The sequence below is a fragment of the Pteropus alecto genome, unplaced genomic scaffold (assembly GCF_000325575.1).
Source record: "Pteropus alecto unplaced genomic scaffold, ASM32557v1 scaffold90, whole genome shotgun sequence".
NCBI lineage: Eukaryota > Metazoa > Chordata > Mammalia > Chiroptera > Pteropodidae > Pteropus > Pteropus alecto.
The window spans coordinates 2,074,853-2,092,122 of record NW_006429894.1 but is presented as its reverse complement, the minus strand read 5'-3'; the positions used below and the strand labels follow the sequence as shown (position 1 = coordinate 2,092,122).

The 17,270-nt window shown below is 41.8% G+C and overlaps 1 protein-coding gene across 1 annotated transcript in view; it reads left to right on the top strand.

The window, feature by feature from the left end:
- The window catches only part of CRB1 (crumbs 1, cell polarity complex component), an 87,999-nt gene that overhangs the window by 25,076 nt on the left and 45,653 nt on the right, over nt 1-17,270 (top strand). The window contains exon 7 of the mRNA XM_006904455.2: nt 541-723. Within this exon, the coding sequence (XP_006904517.2) occupies nt 541-723 (183 nt within the window). The remainder of the gene's footprint in view (nt 1-540; nt 724-17,270) is intronic.

Below are 17,270 nucleotides of genomic sequence, written 5' to 3'. Positions count from 1 at the left end.
ATGTATGTAAAACTAAAAAATAGTTCTGGTAGGTACTTTCTTTTACATTTACTATCTAAATATTTTATGAAATACTAAATCATTCTTGTCCCTAATAAAATGACCCAGTTAAATTCATCTAATACGAAACAATTTTTCGTTCCGTCTCGTCACTGGGTATGAAGATGCAGTCAGTTACCTTTACTTGGAATTTTAAGAGAAGAATTTAAGGTCGGCTACGTGGATACAGTCGACTTTTCAGCTGTTTTCTTGAGAAAATATTTCATGTTTTTCTTGCTAAAAATTCAAACAATTGAAATATTTGAGGAATCGCAGGCTTTAGTTTAAACGCCCGGGCGAAGGCCAGGTTACCCTGAAGTCTCATTTTATTTTCTGTTGCTACTGATTCTGTTGCTACTGTCGGTTGCTTCCAGGGATGGACGTCGCCTCTTCCCAGTCCTCCTGGTGTCCTGCCAATCGGTGCCTGCAGAGTGGCCCTGGGCGCCTGCCCTGGGGTCCTAGAGCGATGGTCCTCAGCTTCTCTGAACTTCTTTCCTGCAGGATACACGGGGGCCCAGTGTGAGACTGACGTCGACGAATGCGACAGTGACCCCTGCCAGGCCCGAGGGGCGTGTGTGGCGCTGTCCTCAGGGACGGAGCACGGACGCCTTGCTCGGCCGCCGTCTTCACCCGGCCGCCCAGACGCTCCCGGGTATGTCTGCCTCTGTCGGCCTGGATTCACAGGTGAGGCCCAGGACAGGTGACCACAGAACTTTCTAGCATTTATGGCAGGGCATGCATTTAACCAAACGGACTGTTGGCAGGGAGTCTGTGCTGCGTAAACTCTTGCTATGGTGCAAAGGGTCCCCCTTGTGGGCAGGAAAAATATCTTGTTTCACATACAATAATCCCTCGAATCATGAGGAAAATGTTAAAAATGGGAATAGAAGAGGCATATGAAAGCGGAAAATATTCATATGCGTTATACTCGCAATTGGAGCCTGACTCAAATTCTTTATCTCATAAACAGGAAATGTTGGAATTTTTATGTTATTACATTTTATAGCGCTGTTAAATTTTAGTGTTATTGAAATTTGCTTTTAAAAAGTTAACGTACTTATTTATAGTTACACTGAGGACAGTTATCTAGTTTCAAGTAATCTTCCTTCACGATTCTAAAGCTAAAGTGGTTCCAGTATATCAAATTTAAATGGCTTTTTCTATGGCATTCTTACTTTAAAACCCAGAGGAAATTTTCATGTGTGTTTTCTAGCGATTGGTTGTGTTTGCGTCTGCTTCTCCACTGTGCAAATGTTCAGAAGTTTGGTGACAGTTCCCGTATTTGGTCGTGAGTGACAATTTATCTACAGTTGTCTAGACGCCATGGAGAAGATTAATTACGATCAGGATTTTTACCTTATTTCTTTCTCAATAGATTAAGTGATACCTGCGGGAAATATTTCAGTTGTTCTTGGGGATTTCTGAGAAATAAGAAAAAAAAGGCGGTCTATTTATATTTAGTACTCCCTTCTTTTTAATGTATCAGTTCTGAAGTTTAATGATCTTTGATTCACGACGGCGTTTGCTCTAAGATTGCCGTTAGAGACGTTATTTCCTTATTTACTGTCCCCTCTGCGAGAACACAGGAGAAAGGCCTCTCCAGGGTCAATGTCAGGATAAGTAGTATTTTTTCTAACAACTTCTAGCTTGCATGCTTTTGCCCTTAATAAAAAGCATGCAAATAAATCTTAGAATACATCGTATTTCCCAATCATGCAGGCTGCGAGAAATCTTATAGGTAAGCTTGGGTTCTATGAACATATAGCTTTTTCTGGAACATATTTATGTATTTACTTCACCCCTGGGATTATTTAAATTTCCTGTTTCTGTTTTTTAAGGTTCTCTTTTTTTAAAAAAAAAAAAGTTTCTTTCTAAATTATTTGACCTTGGTAGAGTATTTTTGTCAGCTACTTTAAATCCTTCTTGGAACAAGGTAGGAGGGGTTATAAATTTTTTTTTTTAAATGTTGGATTTAGGGTCATAAAGAGGAGATTGTATCAAAAGTCAGAGGCCATTACTAATATTGCCTCATCGGATAAGAGGATATGCTTGACCAACGAATCTGTAAATCCTAATGGGAGAGAGGCAGGGGAATGTTCCAGAAAATTGTGTTGGACTTGGTTTCTAAAGAGCTGCCAAAAATAGCTATATGAGTTAAGAAGTCCTGGCTGTCCCGAGTCTCCATGGCGTAATGAAAAAGTTTATTTTTCACTCACGTAAATTCCAAAAATGGCTTATCATGATCAATTGACCTCCAAACGGTGATACGGGGTCATAGGCTCCTCACGTTTTTTTGTTCGTTTGTTTTGTTTTTGTTTTTTGTTTTCAAAATGTGACTTTCAAGTTTAGCATGCTCTTCTGGAGTGAGCCACTGATGGAGAAAGAATATGGAGCATGGCATCTGGGTGTTTATGGGCCAAGCCCTAAAAACGGTGAATATCTCTTCTACCAACATTTCTTTGGTCAGATTGAGTTATACGACCACATTTCATTGCAGCAAATACAGAAATCTAGTCTTGCCGTGAATCTAAAATAAAGAGAAAACGCGTTTCATTAACAGTACCCGGTTTGTCACGACAGCTGGAATGGGAGGATTGGGGTACACACTTAGATCGCTAGGTGTATCCTCATACCTACTACGGCACGTATTTTTCAACGTTTGAATATACTTTTCCTTATTTCTTTTATTTTTTTAAATTAAACTTTAAAAAAAAAAAAGGACACTAGTAGATTCATGTGCCGTTATGCGAAATAACCCAGGGCGGTCTTGTGTTATTCTTCTAGAGAAGGAGGTACAAACGAAGAGAGGTTGGGGACATGGAAAGTGAGAAATGGTAAAAATACGGGTACGAGGAGGCAGAAAATCCTGGGGAGAGGAACCAAGTTTCTCCGAGGGAGGACTAGCTTTACCCAGGGTTTCTCCTGGGAATTCCGGCAGCAAAGCAGGTCACCGTGGCCCAGTCTCATTCCGTGAGATAACTGAGAAGAGTCTCACTATCCATTTAGGTATTTTAATGATAAGAATCGACACTTGGAAACTCACGTGTTTAGATGCAATAATGGCTGCTATTGTCTAATTTCCCCAAATCATGAAAAACTTTTCTTTTGCCAAATATCTTTACATAACTGCCACGGCAATTTTGTGCCTATTGCCAGTAACGTTCACACTGAAATGAGAATAGCGTGTAAACACTTGATTTAAAAGGTTTATACATTCACTTAAAGCTCACATATCCATACGACTTTAACAGCAAGCTAAATAAATCTAGAATTAGAGAAGGCCTGTGGTTGAATAACACTGTTCAGTTCATTCCAAAATCAGTAAATTATTTTTATTTTGTATGACCACCCTTGACCGTTACTGGAAGGAATGTTGGCTGCTTCTTTCTATTATGTTTTAGCTGTCCAGTTTAGGGCACTGGACGCAGTTTTAGGGGTTTAATGATGGAAATACAAGGTCTCTTCCCAAAGGAAACCGAAAACAGCACGGGGAAGAAGATGCATAGAAATACAAGACACTATAACTGCCCCAGTGAAACCATAAAAAGGTACAGTCAGATGAATAAGTAAAGAAGACCCGTTTAGGCTATTTATGCCAGATTGAATTTCGTGGAAATTATAAGAATCCGAACAACTCAATAAGTTAGCATTTTTTTTTTTAAACACAAATGACCATGTTGCTTCTAAAAAATCAAGAAAAGGTCCTATGACCTGTGTACATACTCTCAAAGCACTCTGCTCTAACCAACCACGCTGACTTGGAAAGAAGTGAGTCATGTTTTGAATGTCAGCGATTTGTTTCTGTTTATCAAAACGTGGTAGCGATAATACCTTTGACAAGTTTCCCAACTGCCTCACAAGCCAAGTCCACTTCTCAATGCTAAGGCTCACTCACCAACGCCAATTAGCGTTTCGTCCGACCTTATGGGTATCTGGAATGCTGCTACATTGTTGTCTCTGAGGCTGGTTTTCTTCTGCTTCACCCATCTGCTCCCTGCATAAAAAGAACTGAGGGGTGCCGCGGGGGAGCCTGTGAAGTCCTGGCTTCAAACCTCAGGCAGAAATAGTGGGGTTCTTAACAATGAGCACCCCGATGAGAGCCACCTGGCAAAGCGACTGCACACACGGGCTCCATCCTCAGCGTCATCTGCTGCCGGCACAGTGTTGTTAAAAATGAAGCGTTCGCTTCTCCTTAGAAACTAGATCGTGCCATTTTACCTAAATCCGACCGAAATAACTGTAGAGGGACGAACACGAAATATGAAAGTGTCGTCTATTGATGAAGCCATGAGGCATATGGGACAGTCAATAGCTCCTGCCTAAGTTTTCGTAGACTTTATTCATTTGCTGACTTTTTGTTTTAGGCTCATTGTTCTTAGAGAGACCTCTTTCCCCCTAATTACGATATCAAGTTTGAGAGCCTAGTTCTCAAGTAACACGAACAGAAATCGGATGCTTATCTAAAACTGCGCATCTCTATTTCTTCACCTCTAAATGCCGGCTTTCCCTGGGGACCAGGGACTTCTCTTTTCCACGTGCACCGACTCTCCTGGGCTTTAAATCGCTCATGACATCAAAATCTGTATCTTCAGCTCCATGCCCTCCTGAACTTCCTTGAACTTTTCCACTTAGATGAAGAAAACCATTTTCAAACGTAACATACCGCAGACAAATGTTTCTATTTTCTGCCTCCGCGCATTCCAAAAAATCAAAAATCAAACCAATGCAAACGAATGACAACGAAACCAACAACCACAAGACGACGATGATAACAAAAATACTTGTCCTTCTCCATCTCAAGAACGCTAACAGGTATTCCTTCAGTTTGTCAGGGCAACAATCTAAGACGCATATTTATTTCTCTCTCTCTTCAATCACACATTCAATTCACCTACCAATTTCGTCAATTTCTTAGTACCAACTCTCTTCTTATCAAGAATTTTAAGATCGACAAAGAAAAACAAATGCATCGTAAGAGCTTAGATTTTTGTGAGAAATCGTTTTGTTAAAAATGAAGTCCTTTGAAATTCGATGGACCCCTTTTTCATGATCCGATGATGATGACGATGATGATGATGATGATGATGATGATTATTATTCTGATGGATCATGCCAAATCTGCAGGGGTTATTACACTGGGATTATACGATCATTTGTGCAATAAAGCACCTGATGATGATGATGATGATGATGATGATTATTTTGATGGATCATGCCAAATCTGCAGGGGTTATTGCACTGAGATTACAATCATTTGTGCAATAAAGCACTGCGTAGTTTAAAGCAAGATTATCTTAGCTCTGTGTCTGGTTTTTCTCTGGCATCACTTTTGAGTCGAGTGAGTATTTTTATTTCATTGCTTTGTGGCAAAAGTAACTTCACCAGTTAAATGTTTTAGCAGTGCTGTCTTTGTTGAGTCAGCTTCTCAAGGAAGGGCCGTAAGGTTTTGTTGACATCTAACAATGTTTTGGATTGTTTTTTTTTCCGTTTTGACTTCTCTGGTTTATCTCCCACAGTGTGTGGGAAAAAAAAAAAAAAGCTAGGATAAGGCTGTGCGCGGCTAGGCTTTTTTTTGGCACATGTGAAACTTTTGATGCTTTCCAAGTATCACACGACGATGCACGTGCTGGCCAATGGTACAAGATTTTTAAAGTCCAGCCAGACAAAATTGCATGCTCTCCACAAAGAAGTCAGTTTTTCTTTAAATTTGATTTACAGTTTAGATCAAGATCCGGCGATAATTTGCATCTTTCCAGACAGTTCTATAGCTGTTTTATAGACATAGATTAGCCCGATTTACTCCCGTCTCTCTCCATTCTCTCTCTCGTCTCTCTCTTTCTCTTAATTACCATGTTTCTTAATAAATCAATAACATTTTATATGAAGGATTTCCTCATCCAAACTCTGCCGACCCTTCCTGACAGAAGAGGAAGCAGACTCACTTTCGATGCCTCCGAGATGCAGCTACATAAATCCCGAGTTCTTCCTTTTTTGGTAGCCTGAGCTCAGCAAGGAAGGTCTGAGCTAAACATGTCACCAGTGTCACAGAGACTCTCCTGCTAAAACTACGTGTTTACTCCTTTTTAAAATGGGTTTTCCTTAAAAGCGTCCCTCTCAAAATTATAGTTTACCTTCTCCTGAAAAAACCTGAGTCAGATGACCGGATATGGTCATCCCTCTTTCTTTTCTCGTTTCTGTTTCTTAAAAACGTTCACCAAAGTCTAACAAACAAGCAGAAAAGCGTGTGCGTCCAACGTTGACAGCTCAGTAAGGTCGTTATAAAGGGAACGCACCCCTGTATCAAGAACCCAGGTCAAGATAATGATTAAACATACACTTTCTTTTGAAAGAGGCAACTAGAATTAGTGTAGACAGTAACAGAGTCAAAATTCAGGTTAATAAAAGAAGCGACTTTTAAATAATTGTAGCTATCTACCAACGGGACAGGCCCCCTTGTGCAGAAGCGAGGTTCCATGGGACAGGGATGGTCTGTGGACAGGGAGACGAGATCCTCCATCGAGTGGCACGCTCAGTGAGATGGCTCCTTCGATTCTTCCCAACTCTAAGAATAGATACAAAAAATAAACTCAAGATCAAGGTCCTGGCGGTAACATTCAGGTAATTGCAAATGTGCACAATGAAGTTCTGTTTCCTCATCGTCAGTGAAGATGATATTTCGATCTTTAAACATGCTTTTTCAAGTTCCTTCAGCATGTACGTTAAAAAGATCCTGGGATTTTTTCCATATTCGTAGGATGTTTTGAGTTAAGAACACTATCGATGAAGTCTGGGGTGGAAGGTTAGTATACGTTTGTTAAGATGGAAGATTTATGGGCAAATTTTGGCAACTAGTAAAATTTCCATGTCTCTTCTTATTAGAGCCAACCTAATGTTATTTTAATATGAAGATGCTGCCTAGACGATGACTATAAAACTCATTTTGTAACTGCGCACCCAAATTCATCACAGAATTAAGATTTCACTTTTTGGGGGTACTTGTTTGTAACGACAAATATTCTTCCAACGGTGACCGTTTCGTTTTGCGATTTAAATGTCTTAACATGCAATTGGCTTCAATAATTTAATACACAGGAAAAAGGGCAAATAAAGATAAACATTGTCTAATTTTCTGCTCAACACCTGGGCGATTTAATCCAAGGTGATTAAATTAAAGGCTGCATTCTTTCTGAGTCACCTATTAAACAGATATTCTGGAATATCATCAAAAGTTTTGGCAAAGAAGAATCATTCTTTTGGATGGGAGGTTAGACAAAGGCCAGGGCCTCGATTTATCTGTTTCTTTGAGTGAGTTTTAACACCATTGACCTGGCCAGACTCCAATACCGTTCATTAAATCTTGCCTGTCTCCGTCGCCCTTGAAATTTTAATAAGGCCCTATATTTCTTGTCTTAACCCACTTTCGTAATATCGCTTGGAACAGCCATCCAGCTGTGGTCTTTCACTAAGTAGCTAGATTTATCTAGCAGTTAAGGGCAACCCTGTCTCTTATTCTCCCACAGAAGCAGGAAGAAGCTCAGGGAATTTGTTCCAGTGGAAAGATTTGAGCGGCTTAGACAAATAGGTAAGACATTCCAAGTAAGATAATCCAGTTCCTCATCGTGCATTCATTAGGAAAAATGACAGAAGCAGAGGCCCGGCTGAGCATTGAACTTCGGCCATGGTTAGTTTCTGCAGAGCCCCCAAAGGTAAAACGCTCCAAGAAATTAGAACTGGGAAATATAACAAGACACTTTCCAGATCATCTGAAGCCCCTTTTTTTTTCTTTGCCTTTGAATTCTCGCAGTTGGCTCTTGGGTACTTTGATCCATCCTGTCTGAACACATCGCCGCGCTAAGTCACACAAAGCGGCCCAGCAGGACGACGTGGCCCAGGAGCCAGTGCCACGGTGTGTCTGGCTCATCTCTCCCTGTCTAACTGTCCTTGTGGGTGAGGATTTTCAGATGAAAATCAGGCCCCTAAAAGCGACGGGAATAGGGCAGATTCCTCAGCAACTGCCTATTTCTAGCGAAGGATATATTTCCTTTCACGACCCCAGAATGTCATCTGACAGCCAATTCTCATTTGAATTATTCCTCTTAGATCCCGAAAGATCATTCAGTAATATCAACTCTTCATTTAAGTGACACCTCCCTGGGACCTTCAGTTGACTTCGCTTAAATGGGTCCCTCATTCTGCTTTTCTCTCGTTAGCCATCTTTAGTATCCTAGCCTGTTTAGGCAACACACATCAGAGAAAGAAGAGAATAGAGCAGCGATTTCAAGGAATATATACTATATCAGAGAAACGAAAGGAGATTCGAGTACATCTAGACAGTCATTCAGGTTTTCTGCGTAACACTCATTTACTCCATATTTCAGGGGCACGTTTAAATCACGACAGACATCCGAGAAAATAAACAAATAGAGCATTCTACGCTCAGTTGCACGGAATAAGTGATTATTCTTTTGTAGGGCATTACAGTGATATATTACAAAGGTTTTCTCCGTGGAGAATTCATACATCCATTTAATTCGTGTACGTGTAACTCAAAGTGGTTCCTCAACAAACGATTATTTTGGGTCCTTTGTAATAAATTCCGTAGCCGTGATGTGTAACATTGATTTGGTCACCGCAAGCACCTACAGAAAGTGATTGAAGACACAGAGGTTATCCGCACAGACTTCAATGTGTCAGGTGGCAGCATGAGTCAGTGCAGGAGTAGCAACGAGCATTGTTCCTGTCTTAAATTAATATTAAAACTTTCCACGGCCACTTAACTCCCATGAAAAATTGTAGAAATTCACGCACTGGCAAAGTAGAATACATACCAACCGGTGAGATAGTTGAACTTAAAAGTGTTCTGCGTTTTGTAATGTGAGGGAGGCGAGTAATTTATGGGCATTAGGGAGGAGAGAGTTTCCTGCAGATGCGTTTGATGCTTTCTAAGCGGCCTGCCCGCCTTCGGGCCGTAGGTGAAGTTCAATGTCTGTCCAGTGTGCCTAGCGCTGTGCTGGGCGTTTCTTTGTTAAGCTAAGTGAAGGGAAATTGTGGTGGTGGCGGGAAGTGTGGGCTGTCGAGCCAGGCTTCTTTGGTGCAAAGGCAGATAATTCTGTGTCCCTCTATTTTCTCATTTGCAAAATATGGTTAATTACAGTAACCTAATTTACAGAGCGGTTGTAAGAAATGAATGTGTTAATATATGCAAAATGCCTAGAACCGCTCCTGGTGCACAGAAATGTCAACGTAAGCATCTTCCGTCGTCATGTGTCCCCGTTGGCGACAGGGACTGTGGGCTCATGATTTTCTTTCCAACCCCTCATACCATGCCTGGTGCTGATTTCATAACCAGTAAAGTATGTGATGAATGAATGATGAATAAATGCATTAATGAATTCGGCGACAGTCTTACTTCTTTTACTGATATATGGCCCCTTCTAGTAAGAAAGCAAATCTCAGAGAGGACACTATAGTGATTATTCTAAGATGGTACAACACCTTCTAATAACCATCCGTGAATAAAGCAGCCTGTTTTAAGTAGCAAACGAATCTGTTTATCAACAATATCCAGCAGAAAGCTCCAAAATAAGAAAATATGCCAGAATCAAAGTTGGCATTGAAAAAAAATCACCCAAGGACATACCTGGATGTACGATAGCAAACATTTCTGACCACACACTCAGCAAGTCTTCACGAAGAGCGGATTTCGTGCCAGGCTCCGTTGTATGCCCTGAAAATATGAAACACGATACTTTCTGCCTTCTTGTAACTTATATTCTTGGGAGGGAGAAAGACAACGGACATGGGCACGGAAGAGCTCATTTCCAGGGCACATTCTCCTGCTCTTTTGAATTTCAGTGACTGCCCAGCACGTGCGCCCCCAACCCCCATTCCGCAGGAGTTCGACTGACGTTCTTCTCGAAAAGTAGGCCATTGTCAAGAACCCTGAAAAATCGCCTAGACTAAGATTATTTGTCCACTACTTTTGGTGCAGAATTCGGGATCTCTGTTCCAGAACCATTCGAGGATGTGCATGGGCCCAAAGTTACATTTTGAGAATTTTTGGTCCTTCCAGGCTATTGTCCTGGGAGTCAATGGGTCTTCTTTTAATCAAAACCGAGGATGTCTATATAGCTGTAGAGTTTCCATATGAACCCCAAATTAAATTGTTGGTACTTGGGGAAGCGAAGACAGGGATCGTACCGAATTCTTGCCTCAAGATGTTCTATGCCTCCTTTTTTTTTTTTTTTTTTTGTCAAATACCTTCAAATATGACGCATAGTCAGGTAGAGACTACGCAAGACAGCTACTCTCTCTACCTGTCTTGCATAGTCTCTACCTGACTATAAATAGGTGTGTCTCAGAGCTGAGCTAAGGAGCAGCTGTGTACAGAAGTCCTCTACTTTCTCAGTAGAAATGCTTCTTAGGTTACTCTGTTAGATTGTCAAATGTCCTGGAAACAAAGACCCTTTTTAGAAAGTTTAGAGGTCAAAGGGAAGCAGTCTCCTTGGACAGTGTGACATGCTGCTTCCTTCTGCTGGACACTGCGACCTCGACAAACTCATGTTATTTCTTTCTCTTTCTCTCTTGGCCGCCATGAAGCTCACAGTTCATTTTTTTCTCTTCGATGTCGGTAGGTTTCCTGAGGTTTGATTTTCTGGAACGTTTATTCTCTTCTTCATCCGTTTTTACACTATTAAAATTCCCTTTGTATTTTTAAATTTTGTTTTACTGACGATCTGGTGAACAGAAACTTGAGCTTTTAGTGTAACTACCAAAAGTCCTTTTTGTAAACCAAAGGAGAATGTATAAATCATTCTGAACAATGGCTACTGAAGCTTAAAACCAGTGGAAAACCATAAGAGCTTTTTAACAGACTCGGGCTTAATGCAGAAGTCACAAACAGAGGGCCTTGAGCCGGGTTTTCACCCTGGACGTGGTTTAATGATCAGGCTGGTAATTTAAAAAGAAAAATTAGTTACTAGCATCTAAAAGTTAGAAGATTTCAAATACGAAACTGGATTTCTCACTCTCTCGAAGGACAATTATGGCTACAGTAGTTGAGAGATCTCTACGCCAGATGCTGTTTTAATATTTAATCTCAAAATCCTCCAAAGTACTACGTTACCATGATCTGAATTTTACGAATGAGAAAATTAAGGCATGGAGAGAGTCAGTAAGTTATTTCCCAGGGTCACCCAGCTAACCAATGGTACAGCTGGGACCCCGACACCCACCACCAGGCTGGAAACACCCCAGGCAGGCGGTGCTATCGCCTGAATAGAGAGAGGCCCCCAGGCCTGGGGGCACGTTCCCGCCTGACGACCCGGCATTAGCAGCTGGGACTGGAAACGCCGACCACTTGGAGGGTCATCCGGTGCTTGTGGGCATTGCGGTCTGCGACCCCGGCCCTCATGCTCGTCTTGAGATGGGAGTTCCATCTTCAGTGCGGTGTCTACGTTCTGTAGTCCCACAGGCCCGGAGAGCTTCCCGCGAAGTCCCCAACATGGACAATAAATGGGACGATAAAACGGGGCGCCTAAAGACCGTATCGCATGTCACTGCCGGGCAGCAGGTGCACGCAGTGTCCCCGAAATGACTCCGCTCGGAGTCCCGCCCTTCACCGTTCAGCGTCGATGATGCTGAGGACGAGGATGCCCGCGCCTGCGCACTTCCGCGCCTCGTCTGCCCAGCCCGAGGTCGTGGGTACCACCTGTTCTCTGCCGGCGGTCTTTCCTCTCCCACGAAGATGCTCGCATAGAAAAAAGCCCAAGTCAAACTAATCTCCCTCATTAAAGGTAGGGAGACTTTTAATAAAACGAAGCTTGCTCTGCACTTCAGAGGAGAGGCAGAAGGCTTTGAAGGGCTTCTGATCCGGGGAGGGAGCCTCTGATTTAGAAGGCTCTGGCTAAGCTCATTAAATCAGGTAACGCATTTCTAAAAAGGGATTTTTCCTCTCAGAGGCTGCCGTGGCTGACCGCGTGATTTTTCTCCTTTTTCCTATCACAGCTCCCAGTCCCCAAGACGAACTGCTCTTGTTAATTAGTTGAATCAGGAGTCCAGTTGTACATTGTCATTTGGTGAAATTCTGTTACAGAGTCTCAAATTGTAACTTAAATAAAAAAGCAGTCCAGGGTTGTTTCCCCCAAAACAATGGTTTGGGTTTTTTTTTTTTTTTTGAATGTAAATAGATAAACGAGGCATTTCTTGAAACTGCTCTTTATTATTCCCTTTGCTGTTGCTCCATGAGAATGTCTGTGTTCGCGCGTCACATCACGGGGAAGGAGGAAGTGAGTGTCCAGTTTCTCTCCTTTCTCAATCTTTTTTCTCATGTCACCCCATCCTTCAGGGTGCCAAGTTCAACAGGTTATTTATAACAGTAACAAGGTATATTGTCTACATAACGTATTAATACTAATAGAATATATTACTCTATTAACATTAATATTTATATATCCTATGAGTATTAATTATAATGTAATATTATATACTATTATAAATACACCATTGTTATTAGTAGTATTATTATTATTACAATTTTTAGGCAACCTTTAACTCCCTTGGATTGAGCGAAGGCGGTTGAAGGGTACATACTTCCAGTTGCAAGGTGATGAAGTTCCAGGGATATGCAGAGCATAGTGACTCTAGTTAACAGAACTGCACTCAAAAGTTGCTAAGAGTGTGCGTCTTACAAATTCTCACCACATACACAAAAGTAAGCATGTGAGGAGCTCATGTCACAGTGTATACATACAGCACATTAGGACATTGTCCTCCTTAAACTTATGCGACATTATATGTCATTTACATCTCAATAAAGCTGGGGAAAAGAAACAACGTAGACCGATTTCAATATTTAATTCTCCCCCTTTTTTTCTCATGGAAAAAAATAACCCAGGAGAGTGTTTCCTCAATTCTCAGTGTCCAAATGTCTTTTCAGAGAAGCACATTTCCTGTTAAAACTCTCATTTTCCAGCTAGAGGCCTTTAAGAATCTACTGTGATAGGACTTAACAAAAAGGTTATACAAACATCGTCACTTATCCATTGCAGATTCATAGATTTCGGAGCAAAATTAAAAAGAAAAAAAAAAATTCTTAGGAGTTGTTGAAATACTTTCCGCAGAAACTAGTTTTTCGAGCAAGAGCTGAAGACAGAAGCCGTTTCGCACAAGGCATTACACGCCCGTGGCCGTTAAAACAAGCCTGAGACTTCACCGAGGCCTGAAAACTCCATCTCTCTCACGGCACTTTAGAAACATCCCAATCGTTCTCAAAAGTGGGATTCATCAAACAGCTCTCATCCTGACATTCCCTTAAGATGTTGTTGGAGTGAAAATAAATTTCTTTTTAGTGTGGTGTCCTCGGGAAAGAAACCTTTAAAATCCTTCGCCTTGTTGGCCTGTCCACCTCCTGTAATAACTATTGATCCCACAGGCGAATTCCATCCACCTTTGATGGAAGGGCAAAGGGTCTACAGCCGGACGGAGCCTCATAAATTTCTTGTGGTTTGTTCGGATCCCTTTCAGAAGAGTTGTTTAATGGTATCATTTCGCAGAGTATCAAGAAGCGAACGAAGTTTCTGCAGTGAAGTTGTCACTGTAATGGAGGTATTACACCGCAGGAAGTTTGGATGGAAACGAATGTGTGTAGCTGTCTCGTGGCTTCCTGCTAACAAGCAAGGCGAGCGTCATCTATAATGCCACAGACTAGCGGGCGGCTTTGCTCCTGATGGCTGCATCCTGAAACTTTTATAACAAATCCCACTCTTGGGTTTTGCACATTCGAGTGGCTGACCTCTCGTCTATTGCAGTTGGACGTAACCAGCTCCCAGAAGTGGATTGCCGTACGAAAGGCTTTCTAAGACTTGCTGGTGAGTCGGATTCTGAGCGGAACAAACAAAAATCAAGAGAAGTGTCGGGAAGGAGGCAGTAGACCCTCCCTAGTAGAAAACACCAGGGTCACGAGTCAAGTTCAAGCCTTGGATAAAGTCAGTATCCACGAGGGTCCGGGACTGCATGTGATGGGCATCTGCCTGCCATCTGCTCACAGAATTCACAGCCGGAAGCGAAGCATCCCAGGGCAAAAAAGGCCCTTTTTATTCTAAAGAAAGTATTTGAGGAGCTTCGAGACGTTACGAGATACCCGGAGCCCCACTTCCGTTTCGCTCCTCACTTATGGGTTGAAAAACACAGATCTGATTGGCCCTCCTGCCCCCGTCAACTCTTCCCAGGCAGCCGAGCTTCCATCTGCCACGTGCTGCCACCGATGCCAGCCTCAGAGCCACTGGGTCCTTCAAAACAGTGCCAAGCGCTACACTTTGACCCAATTCCTACAGCACGTGGCACCGAGGTCAGAGTGGAGAGGAGCTCAACTCAGCAAAGGCTTGTTCCCTCAGCTCTGAGTTTGCTTAATGTCACACTTTCCTTCTGCCCTTCCATGAGTAGCAGGGACATTTTTTACATTTTAATTTTATCCTTTTTGGGGGAGTGATTTTTTTTTTAGGAGATGCTTCTCTCTCCCCCACTAGAGTATAAGCTGCAGGAGCAATTAGGGGTGAGGCTTTCAAGGCTGGTATAGGATGCAGCACCATGGTACCCAACCCCCAAGGACACAGGGACTCAGGGATCCTGGGGCTCTCATCACATGGCATTACAGGTACCAGGACGGTGCAGCTGACACCTGAGGGCCCTCTGCTCCTACTTTGCACCTCCGGAGCTAACTTTTCTCCCCGGGGACAACACAAAAATCGAAAAGTGCATGCGTCCAATTACATATATATGTACACTTTAATATAAAATTGAATATTAAATATATTTTTGATTTTCATATTTTAATATATGTAAATTATATGTATGTAATTTTTCCATTTGCAAGTGAGGAAAACGGCTTCTAATATCTTGCTCTAGCTCAGACCTCAGAGCACGTAGCTGGGTGAGAAAGTTGCAGGCCAACGGGGTCGTGATTGTAGAGAGCTGGGATGGGCTCGGGCTGGGTACCGACGGATGCCATGAAGATGGTGCAAATAATTGGCTTCCATAATTTCCATATTTCAGCCCATTCTACCTGCACATACTCTGAGCAGTAAAGAAATTGGTTACACGGAAGATATTCAGATGTGCTTAGGCACGAGGTAAAAAAAAAATAATGCTCACTCAAAAGGTGGTCAAATGGGAAAACTGGGAAAACGTGTATTTAATTTTGTTTTTCGTGTTTTGAAAATAGTTCAGATGGAAACAAATACATTTTGCACTGATATTTGCATTGTCAGCTTCTCTCGGTCAGGTCCGATCATTTCTCCTGGTACTATCCCTGAGTTTTCATTTTCTGAACTCTGCTGGCAACATTGCTGAATGCCCAGACAGGACCCCAAAACTGAAGGGGACCAGGAAATGGCACGAATCGTTTTCATGCAACTCCGATTTTACAAAACGCGGAACATGAAACTATGGAGCTCTAAAGCCTCGCTTAAATGAATCAGTGTGACTTCGGGGAGCTTGTAATAAAAAACAACTTTAAAAAAATACGATGGAGCAAATATAAGATGTGCAACTGGACAGAAATCGGACAGATCTTCAGTGGACCAGGAAAGTGGCCGTCTCGAGGGAATTAAATCCTATTGGAAGAGAGAAGTTGCTACTGTGGATTTGGGAATTTCATTTTCTGGAGCTGCCACCGGAGTAGCCAGATAGGAATCAGGTTACAAACGCAGGTAGCCTTTGACCTTGGCACCTGGTGAAATGACACGGGAGAAGGAGGTACCTACTGTGCCCTGGGGAATCTACGTATGTATCAATGCGTATATTGTGTGCCAGCATCCAGACATATGCGAGATAATTAAAGTCAGTGTCTCTCTCATGACAGAAATATAGTGAGGGCTGTAGATCAAATTGAGCAACCTTTCGTTGATAGAGTTAAAAACAGAGTAGAAAACAGATTCAAATGAAAAAAGCACACGTGGGAATGAACGCAAGACAAAAATAGCATTTCTCGCTCAATGTTTTGTCGTCCTTCCTAGAAGTAGAAAGGGAACTAACATCAACGTATGTTGCTTAATGTTAGGTTTCCTGCTGCTGAATTAACAGCCTCGGGATCCCAGCCTCTTCAGTGTGCTAGGGGAAGACCCCACAGTAAAGAACGGGGAGCCCAGCAACGCACCACTAGAGAAGGAGGGGCCCGCGGTGCCCAGCAGCCGATCCTCCCTGTTAAATAGCTGGGCCGTTTCCAGCTTCCCTTGGTGCATCTAGGTGAATGCACCAGGCACCCTCTGCACTATTCATTGCTTTGAAAGTGGTCATTTTTGCAAAGGATAAAAATTCATTATTTCAAAGATGAAACTGATAGGGGGAAAAAAAAAAGACTATTATTTCACTTAAAAAGCTCTAAGGATTTAAAGGATTTAAGTAATCGAACTCTTACCAAAAAAGTGTTGCCCAAATATCTCAAACTATGACCACAGATCATGTTTCACCCAGTGGAATTCAAAATGTTTGGGTTATGACATACTATTCCAATCACAGAACTTTACAAACTTGACCTTCAGTCGCAAGAATGGAATTTTTATGGAGAGTAAGTCACATTGGCCCGTTTTTTTTTACTTTATTTTTTCCAAACTGCTTAACTCTACAAAATGCTTTTAAATAAGCATTGGAGAAACAGAATAAAGATAGATGAATATATAGTAACAAAAGGCGCTTCTACTGAAATATTTTTTATTTCAAAACTACAATAATGGTCTCAAGATCAATTTTTAAAAATCTTAATGTATGTAAATAGTGTTCAGGCACCCTTTTTTGGAAATTCCCGTAAAATTTATGAAATTTGGGATGATGTTATATATACACATCAGTATATATATTACCTATTATAAAAGTAATTATTTTCTACCAATTAACAAAATAAATTTTAATTACGTATCGATTCCCATAACTATAACTTATTTTATTAAAAATTCTAATAGCCTTACTCTTCGATTTGCGTTTTGCTGTTCCCTTTCAAAGACTCTTTCTCGATTCTCGTTTTGTTAAAATCACTTTCAAAGCAGGAACACCGCTCCTGGTCAGTGACAGGGAGCTGGAGAAATAAGTGACTGACTCACTCAGCCATCAAGCAGCATCGTCCACACCATTTACTTTTTGTACCAACCCCGGTGTGTGGCTGTTATTACCTGCCATACAGAGCGAACGAAGGTGGGCTTCAGAGGATCCGTAACTTGGCCGAAATCACGGTTTCCACA